Raw genomic sequence first — 27,041 nt, forward strand, 5'->3', positions numbered from 1 at the left:
TTTATATGGCAGCTTAACTGACCAAAAGTATAATCTGTACTAAGTTCCAGCTTTCTATCTTCAAAAATACGAAAGTTGGGTCATTTCCGATCATGCAGTTATATGACAGCTATAGGATATAGTCGGCCGACCCATGTGAAATTTGGTAGGTTGGATCCACAGACCCAAAATTTAATCCGTTCTAAGTTCCAGTTTTCTATCTTCAAAAACACGGAAGTTGGGTTATTTCCGATCGTTCAGTTATATAGCAGCTATAGGATATCGTCTTGCAAAGTTTCAAGACGATAGCTTCAAAACTGAGAGACTAGTTTGCGTAGAAACAGACAGACGGACATGTTTATATCAACTCAGAAGGTGATCCTGATAATGAATATATACACTTTATAGGTCAGATATGTACACCAGAAGTAACACGAACTAGGAGCGAGGATACGTCTTTAAAAGAGAAACCTTGGGTTCTTCTTCTTCTAAGTAGATCGAAGTCCAAGTAAGGGGATCATTTGGAAAGACCAAAAGACTTGAGTTTACTTAAAAGAAGGTACTGGTTAAAAGATTCAAATGCCACTATAATTGTCACGTTCTGATTTTTTCCCCTTTTTATTCAGAGAAATAATATAAAATTCCTTCCACATGAGGGAATTCATAGCCGTTGAGAACCATATCGAGCCCCGGGACTTGGCTTTATCACGGGTTTTTTTTCGATCCTTGTTTAAATTATATTGAATTGTTATATATTTAAGAGGCTCCACAAGTTTAGTCACAAAACCAAAGTTTTTTTACAAGACTGATATCGATGTCAACAGTATTGCGAGAATTTTACTAGCAAAATCTTCTAAGTGTTATTGTTCCAATAGTTATTATTTATCCATTTTAAATATTTATTATTCCAATATTAACCTAACATCGAAATAATTGTGTTGAAATCGAAATAACGGGAAAGTCCTGATTCCAGAGCTGATGTTGCCAAACACTTTTAACTCATGGTAAAACGCAAAAAATGTTTCATTCGAGCTGAAATACAGATGCGAGATACGAGATGTTAAGGAACAGAACTTCCATCTTCACTTTATGAAGTTAATTCTCTAGCTGTAAAGGTGGAAGAATATCAGGTCACCAATTCGCTTCTTGGATAGCTTTCAGATGGATAACTTTTCGATGAAATAGATACAGACATCTACATTGTATCACAAAATAATCTGGTCTGACTTTTGAGACCTCCTGGTTAAGTCATCGATATTTTCAGAAAAATTCATTAAAATCATCGAAACATCTGGTCATGTTGCCTATCAAGGAATCCAAAAACCCAAAAATACTCCTTGCTTGATTTGAATCTCTGGACTTCTTAAAGGCTTTTAAATCTTGAAAAATTCTTATTAGACGTATCTCCTCTTGAAATGTGTGTTATACGCATCACTGGCAGCAACAATTTGACATTCCAGAAGAGTGACTGGCCATTACGCCCTTAACTCTTTAAGTTCACTAAAAAGACTTCGAATGTTCCCACTCTTTAATTATACCCTTGCAGAGGGTATTATAATTTTGTCCAAAAGTGTGCAACGCAGTGAAGGAGACATCTCCGACCCTATAAAGTATATATATTCTTGATCAGGATCACCTCCTGAGTTGATATGAGCATGTCCGTCTGTCCGTCTGTCTGTTTCTACGCAAACTAGTCTCTCAGTTTTAAAGCCATCAACTTGAAACTTTGCACACACCCTTCTTTCTTTTGTACGCAGTATATAAGTAGGAACGACCGGGATCGGCCGACTATATCCTATAGCTGCCATATAACTGATTGATCGGAAATAGTATAACTTTGGTGTTTTTAAAGATAGAAAGCTGGAACTTGGTGCAGATTATATTTTTGATCAGTTAATCCGACTTACAAAATTTCATTAGGATCGGCCGACTATATCCTATAGCTGCCATATAACTGAACGATCGGAAATGACCCAACTTTCTTGTTTTTGAAGATAGAAAGCTGGAACTTGGTACACATTTTATTTTTGGTCAGTTAATCCGATCTACCAAATTTCATAACGATCGGTTGACTATATCTTATAGCTGACATATAACTGTACGATCGGAAATGGTTTTTGGTAGAAATATCAACTTTCGTATTTTTGAAGATAGAAGCTTGGGACTTTTTTTTTAGATTTTTTATTGTAATTAATTGGTTTTATTATGATGTAATCATAAGGATCGGCCTACTATATCCGATGTTTGCGATATATATCTGGTTTTAGCTGCAAGGGTATATCAACTTCGGCTCCGCCCGAAGTTAGCTTTGCTTTCTTGTTTTTTTGTTGCATTCATTCCCTAGAGAAAAAGATTCAGATAGTTTATAGCTGTCAGAACTTTGAACCAAATGAAAGCTTCAGCAGTAAATTCAAAAAATTTCTTTTATGTTACGAGAACTTGCAGCTTAGTGCTTGTTTCAGGAGTTTGATTCAAAGAGCCGATATCGTCAATGGCCTCCATAAATCCAGGAATGTGAGCAGCAAAGGGCTTTGCACAATCTTCTTTTATCTGCAATTTCCATGTGCTCTTGTTGTTGTCCTACCAGATTCCATAGTGTATTCAACAACTCCAAGCTGTATTGGCAATTCACTATTTTCAGAAATCTCTTCGACTCTCAGTCTCTCTTTTTCATTCGACTCCTTAATTTTTCTTTCTTTTCCCTTTTGTGCTCCAGAAATGCTTTTAACCTGGTGTATTTATGAAAGGTTTTGAATACTTTAGTAGAATATTCAATAGCCTATGGCTGGCCGAGTTTCCAAAAATAAGTCTTCGCCTTATTATTTCGCTTGTGTCTAATTGTATTTGTCAATATGTGTGAGTGTATTTTTATACCCTTGCAGAGGGTATTAAAATTTTGGTCAAAAGTGTGCTACGCAGTGAAGGAGACATCTCCGACCCTATAAAGTATATATATTCTTTATCAGGATCACCTATTGAGTTGATATGAGCATGTCCGTCTGTCCGTCTGTCTGTTTCTACGCGAACTAGTCTCTCAGTTTTAAAGCCATCAACTTTAAACTTTGCACACACCCTTTTTTCCTTTGCACGCAGTATATAAGTCGGAACAGCCCGGATCGGCCGACTATAGCTGCCATATAACTGATTGATCGGAAATGGTATAACTTTGGTGTTTTAAATTTGACACGAGAGCTATTTTTGGCAAATCATAACTACATGCCAAATTTCATAAGGAATTCATTTGTAATGAATTAGTTATATATATGATAATATTCCCATAAGGATCGGCCAACTATATCCGATTTTTGCGATATATAAATGGTTTTAACTGCAAGGGTGTATCAACTTCGGCTCCACCCGAAGTTTGCTTTCCGGTCTTGTTTAAATTGTAGTCTGTTCACATTATATTTGGCACTAAGACTAAAAAATGAGTATGTATCTGATAAAATTATTGATAAGCCGGCCCATTTGTAAGCCGTTTAAATCTGTAACGCAGTTCGTATTGACTGCTTAGATTGGAAATAATTTCTCTTTCATAAAATCCCCCTTTCCGTTGAACGCTTAAGCAATTTTACTTGATATATCAAGTATGGCCATTTTTGATATGGGTCGTTTAAGGGGTTATATACAGTTGTGATAAATGAAAAAATCGATTTTTTTTATTGGATATTCTTTAAGTGTACCGTTTGATATCTGAACCTCAACGATACGTACATGAGCATCTTTAGCTTTAGGTTTATCGCTTATGATACCCTTTTGCAACCTCTTCTCCTAACGTTTTCGTGGCAAATTAGTACAAGAATTTCAAATCTACATTGATTTGACTAGAGTAAACCACTTTTGTAAGCTGGTAATTACTGATCATGATTATGATTCGATCAAGCCAAAGCTTAGACTGTTTCAAAATCTGACCCCAAAAAGAATTGTGGCCTTTGATAGAACTTTCGGAGAGCAAATTTTATAGATTAGGATGTCAGTCAACTTTCGAAGAGGTCCTCAACTTCGTCCTCCTACCCATCAGCTAATAGTACGCCTTTAATTTTACTTCACACTGCTTTCGCTTTTTGACTAGGTGAGGCTTCCAAGTAAGCCTCCTGTCTAGCGTGATGCCAAGGTATCTTGTTTTCTACCTGCGGGATGAGATAGCTGTTGAGGTGGACTGGTGTGAAATTTCCTGGACGGAGAGAAAATGTGGTGGCGGTGGATTTATCGTTATTCACTTGAATATTCCACCTTTTCTGCCAATTGCCGAGAAGATCTCGTTGCTCCTGCATGACAGCAGATGCCTCTGTAGCGTTGTCAGCAGCGGTCAGGAAGGCGGTATCGTCCGCATACAGTCCGTGGCTGCCATTATGTTGAGGCTCCGCAAGACTGGGAGATTGGCCGTGCAGACATTGTATAATAAAGGACCCAGGACCCAGTCCCTTGGGGACTCCGGCGCGGACCTCCCTGAGTCCGGCCTCTCGCATATAACCGCAAATTTGCGGTCCTTCAGGAACGACTCCAGGAAGAGGTAGTAAGGTCTGGGCAGGTTAGACTTCAATTTAGGCAGGAGACCGGAGTGCCAGAGAGTGTTTGTCGTCCAGCATTACAGCCAGGCAGTACTTCTTGGTTTCGAAGGCGTCCAGGATATACTGCACCACTCTGTAGCATTGTTCCGGGGTTCCGTGGGACCGCCTGAAGCCAAACTGGTGATTGGGGATCAGACCAGCCTCGTCCACTACTGGCAATACTCTACTCCCATGTTTCCAGATGGTCGGAAAGTACCCAATCTCTAAGCATCTATTGTAAATTTTCGTCAGTAGCTTGATGCTTGTAGGTGGCAGCAGTTTTAATGCAGTTGCATTGATGCCATCATCGCCGGGGCTTTGTCGTTGCTCGACACTGAAATCTGGACGGCTGTCTCCTCTTTCGTCCCAGGTGGTATTCTGTCGTCACTTCGTGCGGGCTCTACTTAGAGTCGTGCCGTTTCTGCTGCCTCTTCTGGCGAGCAGCGGTAGAAAGGGGTGAATACGCTTTCCAGGTGTTCGGCGAACGCGTTGGCTCGGTCCGTCTCTGACCTGCACCAACTGCCATCGGACCGCTGTACAGGTGGGATCCTCTTAAAAGGACGTCGTATGCTTTTCGTGACGTGCCACAGATTGTTAAGTGGGTCACCCGGTTCCAACTGTTCAAGGAACCCATCGAACGCTTCCTTCCTCAAATCCGCCAAGAGTTTAGAGAGCCACTTGGAGACTTAATTCAGGTTGGTCATATTCCTCGGGTTTCTGGACAGTATCCAGACCCGCCTGAGTCGCTGCTTTTCCAGCTTGAAAGCCGTGACGTCTAGATTCCAAAAATGGATAGTCCTGTCAGTGGCTCTCGGGCGGTTAGAAAGCCTTGGAGCTGTGCCGTCAGTTCCTCGACGGACGCCTTAATCTGATCGGGGGATTCCAGAGTTGTGTTAGGATCCGTGGCAGAGCACATCCAGGACTGGAATTTCCCGATATACTCCCGTCAGATACTTCTCGTACCTGGATTCCGGCCGAGTCCTGTCCTCCTGTGATGGCAAAGTCTAGGACATCTGGGATCTTCGACGGATCTGTTAGCCATTAGGTCGGAGCGCCTGTAGTATGGCGAGCCCAGATTTGCCTAAGTAGGACCATTGACTCTGGAGCCCCACCAAGGATGTTTGGCATTAATATCCCCTCCAATGAAGAACTTGGGCCCGAAGGAGTTCAGGAGCATCCCGAAGTCAACGCCGCTGACATTGTACTTGATTGTGCGGATGAGGATGGCCGCACCCTCGCGACCTCTTCTTTTGGGTGGTTGAGAATATCGGTTTTTTCAGATTTGCAGTAGAGCTCCACTGCTGGCCTGCTTTTCACCAGGCCGTTGGCGTTCCAAATTGTGACGTGGCAGATAGTGGCGATTATTTGGGTCATTCGACCCATAACTTTTTCCATCATTCCCTCGAACATGGCCTCCATTGTGGACATAACCGCGTCCAGTGGATTGTCTGGCGGGATTGAGTTGGCGTTGGAGCTGGTCTCCACTTGTGGGGCAGCACTTCTTGCTGCTTCAGCGTAGCTGACATTGGTGGCTAGCAGGTCAACCCTGCTAGCGTTGGGGTCGATCCTGTTGAAGTGGGGCGGCTGGTACCGTGGGACAGCTGCTGCTTGGGGCCAAAAAGTTTTTCGCTCTCTTATAGGCAGCGCAGCCTTCGTAAGAGGCCATGAGGGTCATCGCAATAGAGACAGAGGGCCGGTTTGCTTGCGTTTATTTTACATCGTTCTGCGTTCTTTTCAGTGCTCACCTGCACACTTTACACAACGATATTCACGCTAGCAGTATCTTTGGTATTAGCAGTAGCATTGCGGGACGTAGTTAAATTTATTTGGCGGCTCGACCGTCTTTATTGAGGTGCATAACCGCTTGATTTGGAACGCTTCCTTAGTGTTTTTGGCTGGCTCCAGGCTAACGAAAAATATGTTTAGGGGTTTTTTGGTACTCCTTTGTGTGGAGTTATGTACGTCCCTGACTTTGTGCCCGAGGCCCGAGTGCCCGAGTCCCTCTTTGATATCTTCCAGATCAGTCGAGTAATGGAGGCCCTTGATGATCACCCGGTAGGAACGTTTATACTGTTGTATAAACACAACGTTTATACTGAACGCTTAGATTGATAACATTTCACTTTTAAACCCTTTTTAATTTCTTTTTTGCCTTCATGATCGCTCTCGGATCTGACCTATTTCTAATCAACCATGGGCTTTACTTGGCATGCTTAACAACGTAGCTTGAGATACATAATTCGCGATTTGATCTATCCAACTTCCAAAATGTTCCATATTTGCTTTTTTATTCAGAAACCTTTTTATTCTTAATAAACAATTTTTTTTACATTAGAATTTCACAATATTTGGCTTAACTATATTTTGTGACAATGTCCCTTGGAAGACTTTTATAAAAATCAGAAAATTGGATTTTTGAAAAATTCCCAAAAGTAACCAAAGTATAAAAAAGTAGAAAAAAAACTAAATATTTTTTTTTAGGAATCAAAAACCATCAACCACTTTTGTTAAAACTGAAGAAAATGTAAAACAAAATGTGATTTTAATATCAACTCAAAAAATATAATGTGGTTGGATAAATTATAAATTTTAAAAACCAAAAACAAAAACAGAAAACTTTATAAAACAGAAAAGGTAACCATAAAAGTTAGAAACCATTTTTTTTGTTTGTTATGAAAAAAAAAAAAAAAATTGAAAAAATATGTAAATAGTTTTAAATCAAAAAAAAAATCCAATATTAATAAAAAAATCCAAAGTCTTTCATAATGTATATCCCTTTTTTTGTGAAAAAGCTATAATCAGCCCTTGGGGAAACTTTATTCCAATTCAAAATAAAACTGATTTGGAAAATATTCAATTTTTCTAATTTTTACGATTGCTCTTTTAACCACAACAAGGTCACGCCTTCAATCCAATCAAGCGCCGCTTTTCAGCTTTCTGTTGGCCGTCGAAATACAACAAAAAAAGCCACCGTTAAAGCCGGGTCGAAAGTCAAGCGACAAAAAATTAAAAATAAATAATTGCCAAAGAATAAAGCTAGCAAGTTTGTTTAGAAATATAGATAGAAAATATAAAATAAAGAAATGAATGTTTGGATCGAAACGAAAACTGAATGTCCAGTTTAAAGGATAAAAAAAATAAAAGGATATAGTAAGACAATACTATTTAAGTCGAAGTGGCTTTAAATACTAATTTTTATTAAGTTTGAGCCTAGCTTTAGATTTTTAAGAGTTAGAAGCTGAAAAGTTAGCGGACATGCGGACAACTTAGCGGACAATGTTAGAAAAAGGGCAAAAATGATTGAAAACTAAACCTTTAGAAATATATATGCATAAACTAAAAGATAATTTAAGTTTTAACCTTTCAAATAATATTAATGAAATCCAAAAACCTCAAATGTAGGGTATCAAGAAGAGCAAAAATAAAAAAAGAAGGGAATAGGCAGCTGCTAATCACATTTTTTCTAGTTGTCAATAGAACTCGTACTTATGAATCTTGCAGATACGAGAAAAAGGGGAAGGGGCTATGTAGTTGAATGAATGCCACTTAAGTGCCATTATAAAACAACGATTTGCAATATACAAGTCATGATTACAGTTATCTTTCCATAGGAAACCGGTTTATTTACAAAGAATTGGATGAACCTTACTGCTCTAGAAGGTGACGATATTCTGCCAGGAGTTGTTCTTCCAGAACCAATGGCAAATCCAAATAGTCCTGATCATTCTGGTTAATGTCCGAGTTGAAACTCTGATAGGCCTGCATGGTATCTATCTCTTCTTGAGCTCGAAGTAGAACTGAGTTCATAATTGGCGATAATAGCGGCGACATTGAACGTAAGCTTGAGCTGGAGGGCTCATTCTCTTGCATTGATAGATTTCGGATTCGATCCATGGTTTCCTTGAGCTCCTCTTCAGTTTGGAAGGAGCGTAGCAAAAATTCAATGGCTTTCTCCACATCATTGTCGGGGCTTTCGAGGGCTGCCCGTACGGCGGTCTCTTCAAAGCCAAAACGGAGGAGATGCTTCAGCTGATCGTCATCAGCTCATCACGTCATGATCGCAGAGACACTGGTTATGGGCAAGGCAGACACCAGATCATCGAACTGGGTCTGCAGGAGTTCCACCGCTTGTGGCACATCGTTGTTGCTTCTTTGCAGCGCCAATTTGGCCAACCGACGATCGAAACCCATTTCGGTGAGTGTGCAGATGCTCCTGGGATTCATCCAATCGCAGTCCGTTTTCTTGGATCTATTGTTCTTCCTCTGATTTGGATTGTTTCCGGGCATTGTTTAGCTGCTGCCGACGCTGCTGGATGAACTGAATAGCCTGGCCGACATCACGGGCACCGAAACAGGACCGGAGAGCCAGCCGGAACTCGCTTAGCTCGAAGCCCATCTCCATCAGCGTGGTTAAGTCGTTCTCGTTGACTTTCAGTTCCCCTAATAAAGCAGAAGCCTGTTCGAAGCGTTCAAAGGCCTTGTCTTCTATTACGAATTAAACGATTCCAACTTTCTCGAGCAACTTTCTTAGTTAAATACAAATTTTGGATAGCGGCCATTTATAAAATTTTTTGAATACTTTAAAAGAAAATTGAATAGCCTCGGCGATGCAAGGCCCCACTAACAATAAATTTAATTAGTGGAGATGTGTGTGCTTATTAAATTCTCTTCTGCTCACATTTTATTTGGCACTTAGACTAAAAAATGATAGGTATCTTTTTAAAAATTATACACTTTACAAAAGTTTTCAACACTGGATAAGCCAGGTAGATAACTCTCAGATCTGCAGCGCATTTCTTATTGACTGTTTAGATTCAAAATAAATTATCCTTCTTAACATCTGGGTCAAAGAAAAGAGATATTCTGCACACAGGTGCCGCGTACTATTACGTTTATGTTACTTACTTTAGTAATCCAAGTGATCCGTTGTTTGTGCCAAAAGATCAGCAGTTCCCTTATCAGTATTTGCCGATGAGTTTTCCAAAGTAAGCAGCGACAGGAAAAGACATGTTGAGTCATTTAGCCATTTATTTCTATTTAAAATTCCATTTGCTATTCTATTTGAAAGATGCTTTGTATAGCAATGTGGATGTGTTCAATCGAATGGATATTTCCATGGCACGCAGGAGTCAACGAATAAATTTCAAGTGTAATAAATTGTAAGCCGATATATATATCTGGACATGCCAGTATTTCGGACCAATCAAATTCAATAATAAACTTATTTAGTTTAAACAAGAAAGAAAAGCTAACTTTGAGCGGAGCCGAAGTTGATATACCCTTGCAGCTAAAACCGGATATTATCGCAAACATCGGATATAGTTGGCCGATCCTTATGAGAATATCAAAATAAAATCATTTAAATACAATAAAATATCTAAAAAAAATCCCAAACTTCTATCTTCAAAAAAAAAAAAATGTTGGTATTTCTACCAAAAACCATTTTTGATCGTTCAGTTATATGGCAGCTTTAAGATATAGTCAGCCGATCGTTATAAAATTTGGTAGGTCGGATTATCTGACCAAAAATATAATCTCTACTAAGTTTCAGTTTTCTATCTTCAAAAACACGAAAGTTGGGTTATTTCCGATCGTTCAGTATTATGGTAGCTAAAGGATATAGTCGGCCGATCCTTATGAAATTTGGCATGTCGTAATATTGCCACAAATTGCTCTCATGTATAATTTGAACTCCCCAACTCAAAAAACACCAAAGTTATACCATTTCCGATCAATCAGTTATATAGAAGCTATAGGATAAAGTCCGCCGTTTTGACTTATATACTGCGTGCAAAGGAAAGAAGGGTGTGTGCAAAGTTTCAAGTCGATAGCTTCAAAACTGAGAGTCTAGTTTGCGTAGAAACAGACAGACGGACATGCTACCATCGTGATAGGGATGGTAAATTATTAACACTAGATCATTTTATTTCTGGGATATTAAAGTCGGGTGACTTACAACCAGCTGGACATAATATTAAAAACGGATTGAATAGCAGAAAAATGGTGCAAGTATGTGGGCGGTTCGGCCGAAGCAGGTATGTACATATGTAGGTAACATGACTGTGCACGAAGGTGGAAAACCGTGAAAATACTATATATATTATTATATTATATATTATATTATATTATATTATTATTATATATATTACTAGTATTTTAAGAGCTAAAATTTAACTCTTCAGAGTTAAAATTTTTCTAATTGCGTCTGAGAATGAATGATTCAGAATGAGTCATATATCAAACGAAGGTGTTGCTCTAAGTAGATAATGTTAGGTTTTTTTATCAGTTTGGTTCAGCTCATTCGGAAAATTTTATAAAAAATTATAGAACTTTTACTCTGTTTCTGTATTTTTATAAAAAAAAAAAATATTTTTTGTTTTTGTTAAGAGTCTATACTATTTGTCAATTAAATTTAAAAAATGGTTAATATGGGGTGGAAGTGATAATTTGATTTATTTGACACGTCTAAGAAATAATAAATAACATACAGACATTAATAATACTTTATGTTGTGTAGTTCTATACACCTATATTAAATTTTTTCGTCACAAAAATGGCTGGGCGTGGCTGCGGCTTTGTCGCAGGTTTTTTATTTTGTCCCTATCTTATTTGACTTTACTTTCTAAGCTTATGATATGTAATGCTTTGTTTATAAAAATTAAACGAAATATTTAAATAAACCCTAATTTATGATTATTTTTATTTTGTAGCATCTAAAAACGATCTTGTTAGAATCATGACGACCAGTAATTATACCGGTTGGGAAAAATATAAATTTCGAGGACAATATCTAGGATATATTGCTAAAATAAAAATTTGTTCAAATGAAACCCAACAGAATTTTGAAAATAAATTATTTGAAACCAATACTGCGTGGTTTTCTCCTCTTCTTCGACTTATTTTCCATACACCAAGATTAAAAATAATAAATAAGTGCTCAAAGTTCACTTCAGTTTCGTCATTGAAAATTGCAAAAAAAAACTTGTTTCTTGCCATATTTCTTCTTTTTCTATCTGCTGAATTTGTGTATGGTCAAGAGAATGCTGAAAGCTACAGAAAGTTTTTAAATACCAGTGGAAGACCTCAATTAAACATGATAAGCTCAAATTATAACATAACTGCCATTTCCGAAAAAGATCGGATTGATAATAGCCCGCCTTTAAATGAATTCAAATTGCAAAATGAAGTGAATAGAAATATTAAAACAAGCGCTCAAAGCGTTTCAATAAACCGTAACGTTTTCCTGAATTTTGATAATATGCTACAACGACAATTACGAGAAAAAGCCAGGTTGGACAGTTTAGAGTCTATCAAAATGCACATACTTATGCGATTAAACCTTAAACAACTTCCAAATATAACAAAACCAATACCAGTACCGCAAAATATAATAGATAACTTTTATAAAGATTACAATTTATCTACTAAAAGTGTTTTATCAAACCGTGCATTAAATTCAGATGTGCGACGAAAAGCATCAGAAATTTTGTCACAAAATGCTAGCCAGATTCGCAGTGCAAACACCGACGATATTAAAGATAACGAATCTTCTCAGATGCAAGGGGATGATGCTTATACTGCAAATCAGTTCCCAAATATTTATAAAAGAGAATCCAACGAAAATTTAGACACTAAAAGAAAAATTCAAATATATAGTATAAATGATGATTATGAAGGTATTCTTTCACATATCACCAACATTTATATCTTTCCCGAACGTAAGTAAGCAAACTATTGTCAAAGTATATAAGAATATAAATTATATATACATTAAAATATTCTTTTTTTCTACATTCTTTAAAATGCCCATTTATAAGCTACGAACAATGACCTAAATAAAGAAGAAAGGAAAGCTAACTTCGGGCGGAGCCGAAGTTGATATACCCTTGCAGCTAAAACCGGATATATATCGCAAACATCGGATATAGTTGGCCGCTCCTTATGGGAATATGAATATATAATCCAATTTATTACAATACAAAATCTAAAAAAAGTCGCAAACTTCTATCTTCAAACATACCAAAGTTGGTATTTCTACCAAATACCATTTCCGATCGTTCAGTTATATGGCAGCTATTAGATATAGTCCTCCGATCGTTATGAACTTTGGTATAAAAATATAATCTGTACCAAGTTCCAGCTTTCTATCTTCAAAAACACGAAAGTTGGGTCATTTCCGATCGTTCAGTTATATGGCAGCTATAGGATATAGTCAGCCGATCCTTATGAAATTTGGCATGTCGTAATATTTTGCCAAAAATAGCTCTCATGTCAAATTTGAACTCTCTAACTCTAAAAACACCAAAGTTATACCATTTCCGATCAATCAGTTATATGGCAGCTATAGGATATAGTCGGCCGATCCCGGCCGTTCCGACTTATATACTGCGTGCAAAGGAAAGAAGGGTGTGTGCAAAGTTTCAAGTCGATAGCTTCAAAACTGAGAGACTAGTTTGCGTAGAAACAGACAGACGGACAGACGGACAGACGGACATGCTCATATCAACTCAGGAGGTGATCCTGATCAAGAATATATATACTTTATAGGGTCGGAGATGTCTCCTTCACTGCGTTGCACACTTTTGGACAAAATTATAATACCCTCTGCAAGGGTATAAAAATCAAAAACAATGATTATTCGTGATTTTTATTTTTCGATCAGAGAATAATGATTATTTTGTGAATTTTATTTTTCAATAGAATAATGACTTTTTCAGATTTTTATTTTTCGCTCGGAGAATTCTGATTTTTTTGTGATTTTTAAAATAAAACTCATAATGATTATGGTCCCTGAAAAAACTTTTAAAATAAACATTTTCTACAGATCGCACCACTTACCATAACTCTTTGTATATAGCTAAGACGTACAATAATCCAGTCCGACACTGTAGCCCTGCATAAAAATATACATTTTCATATACATACTTTCAATTTACTCAGTTACCGTTTTCTGTAAGCACCGTTAAGTTAACTTAAACCGACGGTGACCAAAACCCTATCACATTTGGTTGGAAATATCTCTACCCAGGCTTTGCCTGCACACCAACACTGTAAGTACTGTACGAGGGCAGTCCGAAAAGTTCTTAGCCTAACTATCGTGTAGTATATTCTAGCATGTCGAAATTTCAGCCGAATCGGAATCGTATTTTTGTTTTGAATGCGTGTTGAATCGGAAATGTTCGCAAATTTCAGAAAAATGGAGAAAGAGCAATATCGTTCTGTGATTCGATTCTTGTTTTTGGATTCTGTGTACGGTGACTCTTCTCCTTCGATGACGACCGTCAAAAATTGGTTCAACAAGTTTCAACGTCGCACGTCGATTTTTGATGGGACACACCCAGGTGTCCCAAAAACGGCTACCACGGAGGATAACGTGACAGAAATCCGCGATCTCGTATTGGCAGACCGCCGATTGAAGATGCGCGAGATAGCTCTCTCAGCTCTCTCTAGTATAAATCTTAATAGACCGCATGGGTAATATCCTGCATACAATTTTGGGCATGAGAAAGCTATCGGCGCAATGGGTGCCGCGTTTTCTCAGTGCAGTGTTTCAGAGCAGTGTTTGACGCTAATTAAGCGCAATCCGCAATTCACCAGAAAACAAGGAAGTTGCAACAGTGAACTTCACCCGGAAAACCTGCTTCGAAGAAGAGGAAGACTGTCTCATCGGCCGGAAAGGTGGTGGCCACCGTTTTTTGAGATTCACATGGTGTGATCTACATCGAATACCTGGAGAAGGGCAAAACGGTCACAGGGCTATACTATGCCGAATTATTGGGACGATTTGCCGCCAAATTGCGGAAAATACGGCCCCATTTGACGAAGAAAAAAGTGCTCTTCCATCGTGAACCAAATTGGTCGAATAAGACTAGGAACTGGTAACCCTCTACTATATTCTCTAGATTTGGCCCCTTCTGTGACTTTGGCCCCCTCTGTGTGACTTCTTTTTGTTTCCAAACTTAAAAAAGTCACTCGCTGGACAGAAATTTGCTTCAAATGAAGCAATGAAGCGTCGCCGCCAAAGATCTTTATTTTGCAGACCTCGGGAAACGTATTTTTCAGAAGGGTTAAAGAAGTTTGAGCATCGCTGGGTCAAGTGTATCGAGCTAAAAGGAGCTTATGTTAAGGACTAAATCGCCTCTTTTCCAAAATTTTTGTTTTTCTTTTGAAGGCTAAGTATTTATTGGACTACCTTCGTAAAACGACTATGAAAGGCCGTGTGCTTATGGGAGAATTCTACATATTAGAACACATATATACGGTTTCATAAAAGTGAAATTTGTATTGATTTTGAAATTTTTATTTAAGTTAGTTTCAATCATGCAATTCAAGTAAAATATGCGCAGTTTTGTTCGATAACTTGTTCCTAATGAGATGACACCTTCATAATTCCAAAAAACTTGGAGAGACAATTTTCACAGTGTTTTTTTGTGGCCAACTTTCGACTTCCAACTTTGGTGCGAGGTACTCGACGAGGTACCAATCGCCAAAAACGGATCGCTTTTGGTCGATGCTACGGCTGCAACTATGCCGGTCTCCCACGACCAATTCAGCGATTTTTTCGCAATTTTCACTTTGATCACCTCTACCCCAGCACAAAAACCTTTAAACCATCGATGTGCGGTTGAAATAGAAACGGGACCCCAAACTGCACACATTTTATTGGCAGATTGAGATGCCTTTGACGTAGCGGTATTGTAAAATATACCAGATTTTCTATTTATTTTGCTCCATGTTTGCGACGCTATAGCTCACGGGCGACTGAATCATACAACGAAAGCGTAAAAAGACGTTATCAACAAAATATAGTACAACATGGCGAGATGAATACAACTAGAACTATGCGTCTATTATGACTATTCTTTTATAGATTTTACTGGCGATCCGCCACTGGTACCAGGTCATCATTTTGCCATCGTCCAGCCTCCTAGTTAATATAAGGAGAAGGCGACACATATGGACTTCTAGAAGAAAGCAATCCATGGTAGTCGAACACGTCTTGAAATCACACGCACCTGTGAAAGCTAAGGCTGACCAAATTTAAGTTGCCAACTCCAAACATTAGTCCATTAACATATGGTAGCACTATACTGCTCGTGAGGATGCCCCAGGGCATGATGCCTTAGTTTTAAGCGCACCGAGCGCAGGGAGCAGGATGAGCAATAATGTACATTCACAATGATTGGTTTTTATACGATCTGCATTCACCCTTTTGATTATATAGTGGATTCGTATTCAAAGCCATGTTCACACTTTTGAGCCATTGCAACAAGAATTGAGCCATGGACTCCCACAATGAATTCAAAAGAATTATTTCACTAAGCGTTTGTAGTAGCTTCTGGCTGCATATAATCGTTGAATCGTTTAAATAATTTCCCTAAGCGTATTAGCGAAAGCTTGATAATACAAGCATGAAAGATTAAACGTAGATTATTAAGCAATTTCAAAAGGCCACATCATAATTGACGTCATTTATTTGCAACGCTCTCATGGTCTCCAGTCTTGAATCCCAAATACAAATAATGAGCCTGAGCTTCTCCATATAATTGGGTGAGGATAGCTGTCAATAGTTGTTTGAAACAGGGAGCAGAAATTCGGCCACTTGGCCCTCCTCTCAAAGGTGGCATCTTCAACAATTGAAAAGAGGGAGTAGGCTTTTTTAGCAATGGTGGAGCACTGACACTACCGGTGTCATCAAGAAGAGTGGAGTGTGCAGCGAGCATCATAAAACCAAGGGCTATGCTACTGCAGTAGTAATTGGTTTTGTTATTTTTACTGTACAGCTGTAATGAATTCGATTTTAAAATCGATTTTATGTTTTTTTTTCAGATTTTAGTTGAACAGAATCGATTCCCCAAAAGTAGAATCGTTGACAGCTTTATTATACTGCTCTCAATTTGATGACACCTGGAGCAGAGCTATAGCAATTTCTATAAATGTCTAAGATTAGGTAAGAGGTAAGAGGTTTAAGATTAAGTAATAGAGAACAACTAACACACAATGAGTAACTTCAATTGCTTCATCTTGCTTTCAAATTTGAACTCCTTTTATTTTAGCTCTGTTCCGGCTGTCATCAAAGTGAGAGCAATAGCAATAGCATAGCAACATTTTTGTGATTTTTTTTTGTTTCCACTTGGATTTTGACTTATACGTTAGTGCCTGCTGGGAGAACTTTCAGTTTTTTTAAGTAAAACCGGACGATTTTCCAAACCAGCGCCTTGGGTATCTTATGTGGATCTATTTCTGACACCTCCAAATTGTTGGTTAGGAATATATCACATACATTTGATAGTGTGAGAGACGGGAGGGCAGTAACATAAAAGATACTTGACTGATTTTTCCTTTTTTTAAGCTTTGGCAGTAGTCACGGGGCCATTGCCCAGTAATTGCTGTTATAGCTGTGGGTCCTTTCTATCTTAAAGGATTGGGATTTTATTTTCAAAAGTTGAGTTCTTTTTAGTTGAGTCTAGTGGTATACCAATACCCTCCATATCACCTTGGACCCGTTTGGTGGTACTAATACATGTAAATTTTTCTGTTATGCAGTTGTCAATTATATACCTGTGACCAGGAACCCAATGAGACTAATGCCCAATTGATGGGTAATCTTGTGAAGGGATATTTACGGCTGAGACCATTTTCGATTTACTGGGGTCGAGCTGATCGATTTAAAGCCGCTTGGCTGTCACTATATACATATGTCGACTTCGTTGTGTTTTCCGCATCAACCTCTTTTTGCTTCCTTCAACAGGTACACTAGTGTCAACAACATCTACGCTAGCTAGACACCATGCAGAATCTCGGTTTCACCCCTTTGGCGTAAGCGGCGGCGAAGGCCTGCAGCTATTTATGTGCCTCTGGCTGAAGCTCGATAGAGTCTTGGCCAGTTGGGATTGGTGCCACGTGTGCTATTAGGTTAACCAGTGAGACAGAGACTACGCAGTTTTCTTTTTTCCAATTTATTGCTGCGTGACAATCGACTGCAGATCTTAGACTAACTTAGCCTGTCCTACTGTACCCTAAGTCCACGCCTAAGTTCTTCGTATTCTCCTTTACTCCATTCCGCTTACCGTTTGCGGTTAAACCGTTTGTGGTTAAACTATCCGCTAGTCGACTAACGTTGGATTCGTAGTGTTGATACTCTTTCAATAAGAGTGGCACCTACGAATACCAATCGATTTGGTATTACTCCGCTATAGGGAGTCCGAAAAAATGAAATAGTCAGTTGACTGTTGTTAACTTATAGCCAAGCGATCCTTAAAAAATCTGGTATGTCATAAATTAGCCAAAGATAGAATCCATAGAAAATCCTGATTCTCTAACTCTATGCCGTTTACAATTAACGTGTTTTATGGGAGTTTTAGTATATAGTCTGTCGATCTGACCGTTCCGACTTACATATATATTGCATGCAAAAAAGAAAGTTTATTTAATTTGAGATATATTTGTATAGATCATAGATCATTTAAAGAAGTTTGACAGCCTGTTCATGGCAATTTCGCCCTTTGTTAGAATGTTCCGATTTGGCGTTTACCTAATTACTTATTACTTACTTAAACACGGATGCATTTGGATCGTAAGCTATGGAAACTGCAGAAATTTTTGCTGATAAATACCCTTGGTTTTACATGCCATCGTTCACAGAATTTTAATTCATGGAGCAGACACCATAAACAGTTTTTGTCTTCCAATTGGAATGATGTCCGAGGAAGCGCTTGAAGCAAGAAATAAAGATTAGAAATAAAGTTTATTAAATAACACAATGTAGAATATTATTAATTATATCCTCAAAAAGTAGTAGTTTTATTATAGTAGTATTATCGACAAAGACGTAAAGAACTTACTTTCAGCAGAGAATCTTGGAACGGATTTGTCCAACTCTAAAAGTCAAGATTCAGTATAATAATTTTATTTTAAATTTTTTTTTATATAATCTATATGTTTGTTATTTGCTTCTTGTATAATATAAGTAATAATTATATTTCTTCCCCTTTTCTTTGGAATACGAAAAATTTAATAAAAGTCTTTTTTTTTAAATATAAAAAAAAAACAAGAAAGGAAAGCTAACTTCAGGCGGAGCCGAAGTTGATATACCCTTGCAGTTAAAACTGGATATATATCGCAAGCATCGGGTATAGTTGGCCGATCCTTATGAGAATATGATAATATAACCCAATTTATAATAATACAACATTTAAAACAAGTCCCAAACTTCTATCTTTAATAATACCAAAGTTGGTATTACTACCAAAAACCATTTCCGATCGTTCTGTTATGTGGCAGCTATATAAATATAGGTGATCTTGATCAAAAATATACATATATACTTTATAGGGTCAAAGATGCCTCCTTCACTGCGTTGCACACTTTTGAACAAAATTGCAATACCCTCTGCAAAGGTATAAAAACACTTCCAAGAGATGTCTTTGGAATCTCCTAATATTTAGTAAGTCAGAAAATGTTCGGAAACTGACTCGAAAACAAGCGTTTATTTAGAAATATATTGAGAATTATTTTTGGTTTCTATTTTGGACATTTTAGAAGATTTTTGTCATTACTCGCTGGTTTTTATAATTCAAAGTCCACTGTTGCTGATCTTTGAATTTTGTAGCGCCACCCCAGTTGCTGTTGATAGTTTATTTGTTTTCTTTGATAACCACAGACATAAGCCAAGGAAAGGCAAGGGCAGCAAGGGCTAATATTGGTACAGTCGGTAGCCACTGATAAGCACTTTGAATTCCTAGGAAATTAAAAGTCGGAAAATTCATAATTAAATCTTAATTGTATCATCTCACTTTTCGTCCGCTTCCCGTCGAATGTCAATGTCGAAAAAAATGCTTAGGCACATGGTTACCGGCTGACTTAACAGATATTCAATACCCGCTTAGTATATCGGTTCTGTAACTTCGGCGTTACCAGATTCCGCTGGAACAGTTCTACTAACTATCGCAACACTCCCCACTTGTATGTTCCGCCAGGGATCTACCAAATTACTTTCTGTAGATAGGACTGCCAGCTTCGTCGCGGGCCTTGTATAAACACCAGATTGGGTCCTAGCACGATATCCCCTTTTACAAGAGGCTTACTCTTCTCGCCCCATTTGGTCCGCCACCTTATCACGCCACCTTGAAATTCCATCTAGCTCTTCCTGAGCTGCTCTCCTTCAGAAAGGGGCTCCATCGTCGGTTCTCTTGGCGAGTTGGCTATCGCCTCCGCCTTCTTTAGGGCGGCTCTCAGCAACTCATTCGATGGTCGTTTTTCCAGGAGGATTGATTTCAACGCCGTCTTCACGGATCGCATTAAATGCTCCCATGCCCCACCGATGTAGGAAGATGTGTGTGGAATGAACTTCCATGTCATGGAAGGCCCCATGAACTTGGGCCATAAAGCTGCACGCGGCTAAAATACAATACATCTAGTCTCTCTAACGAGGATGCTCTTTCGCCGAGTGCGCTTAGTACTTCTCTGGAATTCGATACCCAGTTTCGAATGAGGAATCTTCTCTCATCCCTCATCCTCCCTTGACGTCTGCATAATGATTCTCCAGGATGCACTGTACAAAGCGAGATTATTCACGTACTTCCCGTACTGGGCTTAGCTGGGAGAATAACTAGCCCAAAAATCATTACCTGCATGGCGTAGATCTCTCTCCGTTGTGTGTATGGATCTATAAATAAAAAGCGTTGGTATCTCTGATCTTCGTTGTGTATCCTGGCCTGATGAAACACCTCTGCGATATCGCCGCGAATCGCAATACGTTTCTCTCTAAGCCTGTGAAGTATTGGTACCAACTGCTCTAGTTGGTCCGGTCCCTTGAGTAGCTTTTCTTCTCCTGTCCAGGGCGAAGAAAGGCTCAAGCAGGCGCAAGATCTCCTTGTTCCCTTCAACTTCACATGCACATATGTGAAACACGTGGTAGATTGAGGTTATGCTTTCACCCATACTGTTGGAGGTTCATTCGATAATCGTCCACCCCCGACGGGTTTTATTAGCGATCGGTTCTTCTGTTGTACTTTTCTTGATGCGAAGCACGTGCCCTAGTTTACAATTATTCAGACCTATGAGAACTCAGCTGCGCTGAGTCATATCCGGACAGTGGTAGATGTCGACGCTGTCTGTTCTGTACTTTCAGGTGGGTTATATCCAACGACTGTGTCAGGAGATCAAGAGACTTGACCGAGTAAACGTCGCAAAGATCATATAGCTTCGTTTGGCCAATGCCGGAGATCCTTAAGTCTAGTCTGACCGATGTGTCCTCATACCGGTGCATTCCGGCAGTCCAATGCATACTAAAGGGCTGAGGTTGTTCGAACACTCCAAGGTCTTCTAGCAATGGGGCATCGATAAATGTTCAAAATGACCCGTCATCAATAAAGGCATACGTGTTGAATTGTCGACAATATCCATATAAAGTCACTGCCAATACCCTGAATAGCATTGCTACACCCTCTTGTCTGTGTGCATGGCACCTGGCTTGGACGGGATCCCGGCTGCCGCGATGCAACAGGAGATGATGGCGTTCTAGGCAGCCATCTATTGGGGGGATTGTTGGGGATTGGGGGCAAGGATTGGGGACGCCGCATCTTTCCACCTTGTAGCTCTGAAAACATCTCCACCACAAGCCACTCCGTCGAGTAGTATTCTAGCGATCGCGGGTCATCCTTTCCAAGGTTCTGCAATTGCGGGTGCACAGCCGGCACAGCCCACAGTGTGTGTATGTTCCATGGCCCTTCTCTCCGTCTTTGACAACGGGCTGAGAACTATCACATGGCTTGCTTCTTCTGCCATTTGCGATAGCCAAGTACTAAACTCTGCCAAAGTATATATAATATATATATATATGCGTGAGCTTCTGTGTGAGCGCTGGGTTGTTTAAGTATTGGTCTAACTTGGTGGCTTTCATCGTAGCGCAAACAATTGGCTACTCCACCAAGAAGTCCACTGTGGGCTCTCTGCGTGCTGCCATTCCCTTCCAAATGGAAAGGGAACTTCACAAATTGTATCCTACCAGCAGTACTGTGCTACAGCCATCTTTTCTGTGAGGCCAGTCTCCCCTCCCTTATGAGCTTACACAAGAGCGCCTTTCGCCTTTCGTATAAGTTTTTGTCGCAACTGCAACAACTGATCTTCTTCCTCTAACAACCTTAGCTCCGTCTGCAGGTCCTGCACTTCCCTCGAAGCCTCGTTGACGTCATTCGTTCCGATCCTCTTCTGATCGTCACCTAAGTAACTCTGGTAGTTGTCCCCAGCCGTCAGGCTAGTCAGCTTTTCTGTTCTAATAAACGTCGTGTTCTGTGCATGGACGTCTACGTCACACTCTGCCCAGGTTTATCCTACGCCGCCATTATCTAGAGCACCACCCTTGGGATGGGACATGCTCACGCAGTCGGCGCCGATACAGTCAACCCTAAAGTGTTCGTCTTCCGCTTCACAGAGGAAGCATGTCGCCATTAATCTTTCCTCTCCACCGGATTCTTTAGGCATTTTCATGCTGATTCCTCACTCTGAATAAAGTATTATTCAAGAATACACCACAAAATAATATAAGAAATTTTGCATATATGCTTCAACTAATTTTGTCGAGTTTCGAATTTTGCTGATTTTTAACCTTGACCACGCCTATCCCCACCGCCTACATCAACATTGAGAAATGTTTCCATTTTTACTTACTTAGTTATTATTAGTTATTAGTTATTTAATTTTATTTAAATCTCTAACAGCGTAGTCTTTTCGATTGCTCTCCTCCCAAACTTCGAGGAGCGTTAATGGCAAGACTTATCTTGAACGTTCTTTAAATTAAAAAATTTTGGGGAGAACAGGCAAAAACGGTTTACATGGCGCTAAGGTAGGCACAATGATCTATATTTTACAAAAGATAAAAATAGGCGCAACTTGACGGAAAGAGAAGTTTAGAAAGTTAATAAAAGAAAATAAAGTTTAATAAAGGAAATTTGGCCATGATCTGGAATAGGGCCCAGCCGAACACTGCTTTAAACCTTAAAGGGGGATTAACTTTTAACTTCTGTATACGCATTAGGGCGCTGCGTCACATTTAGTTAATAAGTCAGTTATTCTTTAGCAATGAATCCGAGAACACGCAGCTTGTATACAGTCCACTCAAATAAACTATTTTGGGAAAATCAAGTACGCATTACATTTCTCGTCATAGAAAACTTCAGACCCGGATTGACTGAATAAATACATCGCCAGGTATAGCCTTAAACGGAGGAATACAAACTACTGGTTGCGGGCTGCCGCAGACTGAAGGGTACGATCACGAGGATCGTGTCCTTAGCTGAGCGTTTACCTGCAACACAATCAAGGGATGGAATCGAAGATTTGCTGGAACGATTCGATTTTGCATGGAGCGAATTCGCAAAGCTTGGAGACGCATTATCAGTTCATGATGAGGTCGATGGGTACGCAGATCCAGCCGGCAACAACCTGCCTTCCTTCGACAGAATACGAAGGAAGGTACCTGTAACGACTTTAAATCCCCAATTTAAAAAACAGTTCCAAACGTCCCTGTCTCTCTCTTCTGAATCAACCGTTTCGCCCACGAGGTCCTGTATGCCAGGAATTTTGTCCCTTATGACTCTGTTAAACATTAGCTCTGTTGGTGGTGCGCCCGTGGTCCCGTGTAGAGTGACGTTATACATTAATACAAATTTTTGAATTTCTTTTTTGTAATTGTCGTTATTGGCATGAGCTATCTTTAGGCGTTTCACCAGAGATCTGTTAATGTTTTCTACTTCGCCGTTGGCCTGGGGCGAGTATGGGGGAGTTGGCATTAGCCAAATGCCGCTGCTTTCACAAAAATTTTTAAATTCGACGCTGACAAATTGCCTCCCATTATCAGTTGTTAATGTTTCCGGGAATCCCAATCTGGAAAAGATCTCTTCCATTTCCTTAATGATGGTTTTCGATGATATCGACTTGATGAGTTTGAATTCCATATACCGCAGGTAATAGTCTATTAATACGAGTACATTCTCACCTTTTGGTAAAGGGCCCAAAAGATCGGTCGCTACGCATCTCCAGGGTCCATTCGGAAACGGATGTCTTTTCATGGGGGCCGGATTTAATGGCATTGATACTAACAGGCAATCGCGGCACTCCTTAACATACTGTTCTGTGTCCTTGTCCATACACGGCCACTAAACTTTGGAACGAAGCCTCCGTTTCATAGCGCTTATCCCGGGATGCCCTTTATGAGCGAGTTCAAGTACTGGTCCACGTAACTTTCGCGGAATTACTAGTCTTGTGCCGCGCAATAGAATATACATATTATATTTAAGTTCCATGAATCCTGACCAAGGCATGTCATCACGTCTATTATTTCCTCATCCTGGGTGCTCATCTCTGTGACCTTCGATATGGAGACCGATCTAGGAATTGAGGTTGACACCACGCGAAATAGGTGTTCCTCACTAGCCCAGTCATCGGTTACTTCGCAAAGTCTTGATAGTGAGTCGGCAATATTCTCCTTTCCTGCCTTATATACCACACGGAATCGGTAAGATTGTAATCGCAGCAACCACCTTTCAATCCTGGCCGGGGGTCGCGAAGTTGGTTTATCAGATCAAACTTTAATCCCGCTAAATAATAATAAAATTTTTCCACCGCCCAAACCAATGCCAGGCTTTCTTTTTCTGTTTGTGAATATCTTTTTTCCACCGACGACCAACTCTTACTAGCAAACGATATTATGCGTGCAGTATTCGATTTATCAAATTGCTTTAACACTGCTCCCAACGCCACTGGGCTGACATCTGCGATTAAAAACGTTATCCTGCAGGTTAAAATATGACAGCATTGGAACTGTGGAAATCTTAGCTTTGAGATTTTGGAATGCTACTTCCTGTGGCTTGCCCCAACAGAACGTTTCATGGCTTTTCAGTAATTTCCTCAAAGGCTCTGTATTATCCGCCAGATCAGATACAAATTTCCCAATATATGTGACTAAACCGAGGAAACTGCGTACCTCTTCTTTATTTTTGGGCGCTCTAAACGTTGTAATCACCTTCACTTTCTCGGGGTCAACTTCGAGTCGCGAAAAATACTTGGCACCTTCACAAACGTTTCAAACATTGGCAACGGGTAGTTTTCTCGTTGTATTGCCTTGTTTGCGCGTCTCATGTCCTTAAACGCAATCACGACTGGCGATATCCAAGCGCTCGGGCTTAATACTGGTTCGATGATGTCCAAACTTAATGCTAAATTTAATGCTGATTGCTGTGTCACGTCCCAACAGCGATTGTCTACTATTTTCAATGACGTAAAAAAGTAGCAATTAGTTCAGGATCGCTTAGCACCGAAATCGGGGCTTCAAAAACTTGTAGCACTTTAAGCAGATGATCAGAAGCATATGCGCGGAACTGGTTGGCTGATTTCGCGCGCGAGTTAAACATTACTGCCCTTTTCTCGCACAATTTTCGCCAATCCGACTGACTTATTAGATTGTACTTCGAGCCCGAATCAATTATCATAGTGAATGCATCGCTCCCTATTTTACATGGAATTTCTTCTTCTCGTGATGATCCATGTTCCACTCTGAATAATTACGCGTCGTTTGGACTATCCGAGTAACTTTTCGAGCCACTATATATGGACTTGATTATAGAACGATCACGATGTCGTCGCTTTCTATCAGGTCCTTCCCATTTGTCGTATGGCTTCCTTTTCCTTGTACGGCATTTCCGATAAAAATTTCCAATCTTTTCGCATTTCCTGCATTTCGCCCTTTTTGGCCACATCTGCCACATTCGGAACTCGCGCTGCGCTGAACTATTTTGTTGACGCTATTTGCATTCGATTGCGGGATCATAGTGTAGTATGCACATATATTGAATACCCACTGTACCGAGAGTACTTAAAGGGTGCGCACTGTAACACTTTGTTGCAGTGTTTACATAACCCAAAGTCCCGGTCATAAACCCTAAGTGGCCGAAATATGAACCGATCGTTATGGCTTAGCCCACACACAGAAAGTGCTAGTGTCGGCATAATCGTAACAAACGGTCAGCATATGCATACCCCTCGCGCCTCCACTTGGGAGTGCATAACAACGTATATTATTATATTCCTTTATACATAAGTACATAGCCGTCTCTCTGCCGCCGCCTGCGAGCAGCGCAGCTACGAGACTTAGCCTTAGTTAGACTTAAAAAATATTGTAAAAGAACAGAGACATTTTGATCGTTGGAGCGGCACCTCAGCTGCTCCTTCCAAATAAAAATCCAACTAAAACTTAACCCCTGGAGTTATCCTATGCCAATAGATTGCGTTTGTTTATTAACTTGTTCGTCGATATTACATGTTTTTATGACCTCCTCCAAAGTGAATAAATTTTCCAATAGCTTCTTTTTTAGCTCGAACGAATCCCAGCATCGATGATCCTATCTTTTAGACCAGTGGTCGGCACCCCAATACATTGATATGATTTTACCGCATTAGTGTTAGTAACGAATAGCAGAAAGTAGGCTGTGAGCATGACGTTTCACACATTTATACTGTGTGTGTGTGGCAGAGCTCGGGCAGAGAAATTTCCTATGCCCCCGAGATAGGGCCGTGCCGACCTCTGTCTTAGACAGATATCCTTTATCTGTTCTTTGGTCTCTCCAAATGAACATTTAACTATTTGGCGGCGAAGCCTCATCAAAAACTCTGTGAAACATTCTCCCTCTATTGGGGTCATCAATCGAAACAAATGTCTCTCAAAAGCCGAGTTGCGCTGCGGTGAAAAATACTCGTTCAATTTGGTAATAAGAGGTGTTTAGACATCATTTGGCTCCTCTTCGACAAAAGAAATTAATGCTCCCCGAATGCTGTAGACTACAGCCTAGAGCTGTGATCTCCTCCGTGTCAATATATATATTAAACGCGCGCAACCACACCTCCCACTCTGTCCTCCATAGCGCTTTATCCATTCCCTGGCACAGGAATGGTTTTAACTCCGTCATGTTTAGTATAACCTGAAAGGTACTTAAAATTAGATGGCCATTAGCAATCCCTTATTTTTTTGTGTTATTGGTCTCATTCCATTTTAAATAGACTCATTATGCGAACATCTCAAATTATGTTTCGCTCTTCTTATTTTTTTCTCTCTGCATTCACTTTGGAACCGGCTCTCTTAATGCAATAGCAAAAATTTACTCCGCTGGCGCTGCTCTTTTTTCTCTGGATCGCATTCCCTTTGGAACCGACTCCTTTAATGCAGCAGCCGGAGTTTAATCGGCTAACGCTGCTTAATCTCGTTCCATTTGGAAAAGATTCTCTTAATTCGAAAATTACGTATTGCGTTCGCTCTTATTTTGCTCTCGTTCTCTTAGGAACAGACTCTCTTAGTGCAGCCGCCGGAATTTAATCGGCTTGTGCTGTCCACCTTTTCTTTTCTCACCGTTTTCCTTTTTTTGCGACTCATGGTCATGGACGCAGAACCAATGCACAATGAATTATCGAAAATTCAGATAAAACATTTTGGTGCGAACTAAAAGGAATGGCCATTTCGAG

General features: G+C 39.7%; 1 protein-coding gene across 1 annotated transcript in view; it reads left to right on the forward strand.

The window, feature by feature from the left end:
- Window positions 1-27,041, forward strand: part of myo (growth/differentiation factor myoglianin) — a 434,902-nt gene that overhangs the window by 135,742 nt on the left and 272,119 nt on the right. Inside the window, exon 2 of the mRNA XM_043213331.2 lies at window positions 11,240-12,247. Within this exon, the coding sequence (XP_043069266.1) occupies window positions 11,266-12,247 (982 nt within the window). The 5' untranslated portion in view covers window positions 11,240-11,265. The remainder of the gene's footprint in view (window positions 1-11,239; window positions 12,248-27,041) is intronic.

This window comes from Drosophila bipectinata, chromosome 4 (genome assembly GCF_030179905.1).
Source record: "Drosophila bipectinata strain 14024-0381.07 chromosome 4, DbipHiC1v2, whole genome shotgun sequence".
Lineage (NCBI taxonomy): Eukaryota > Metazoa > Arthropoda > Insecta > Diptera > Drosophilidae > Drosophila > Drosophila bipectinata.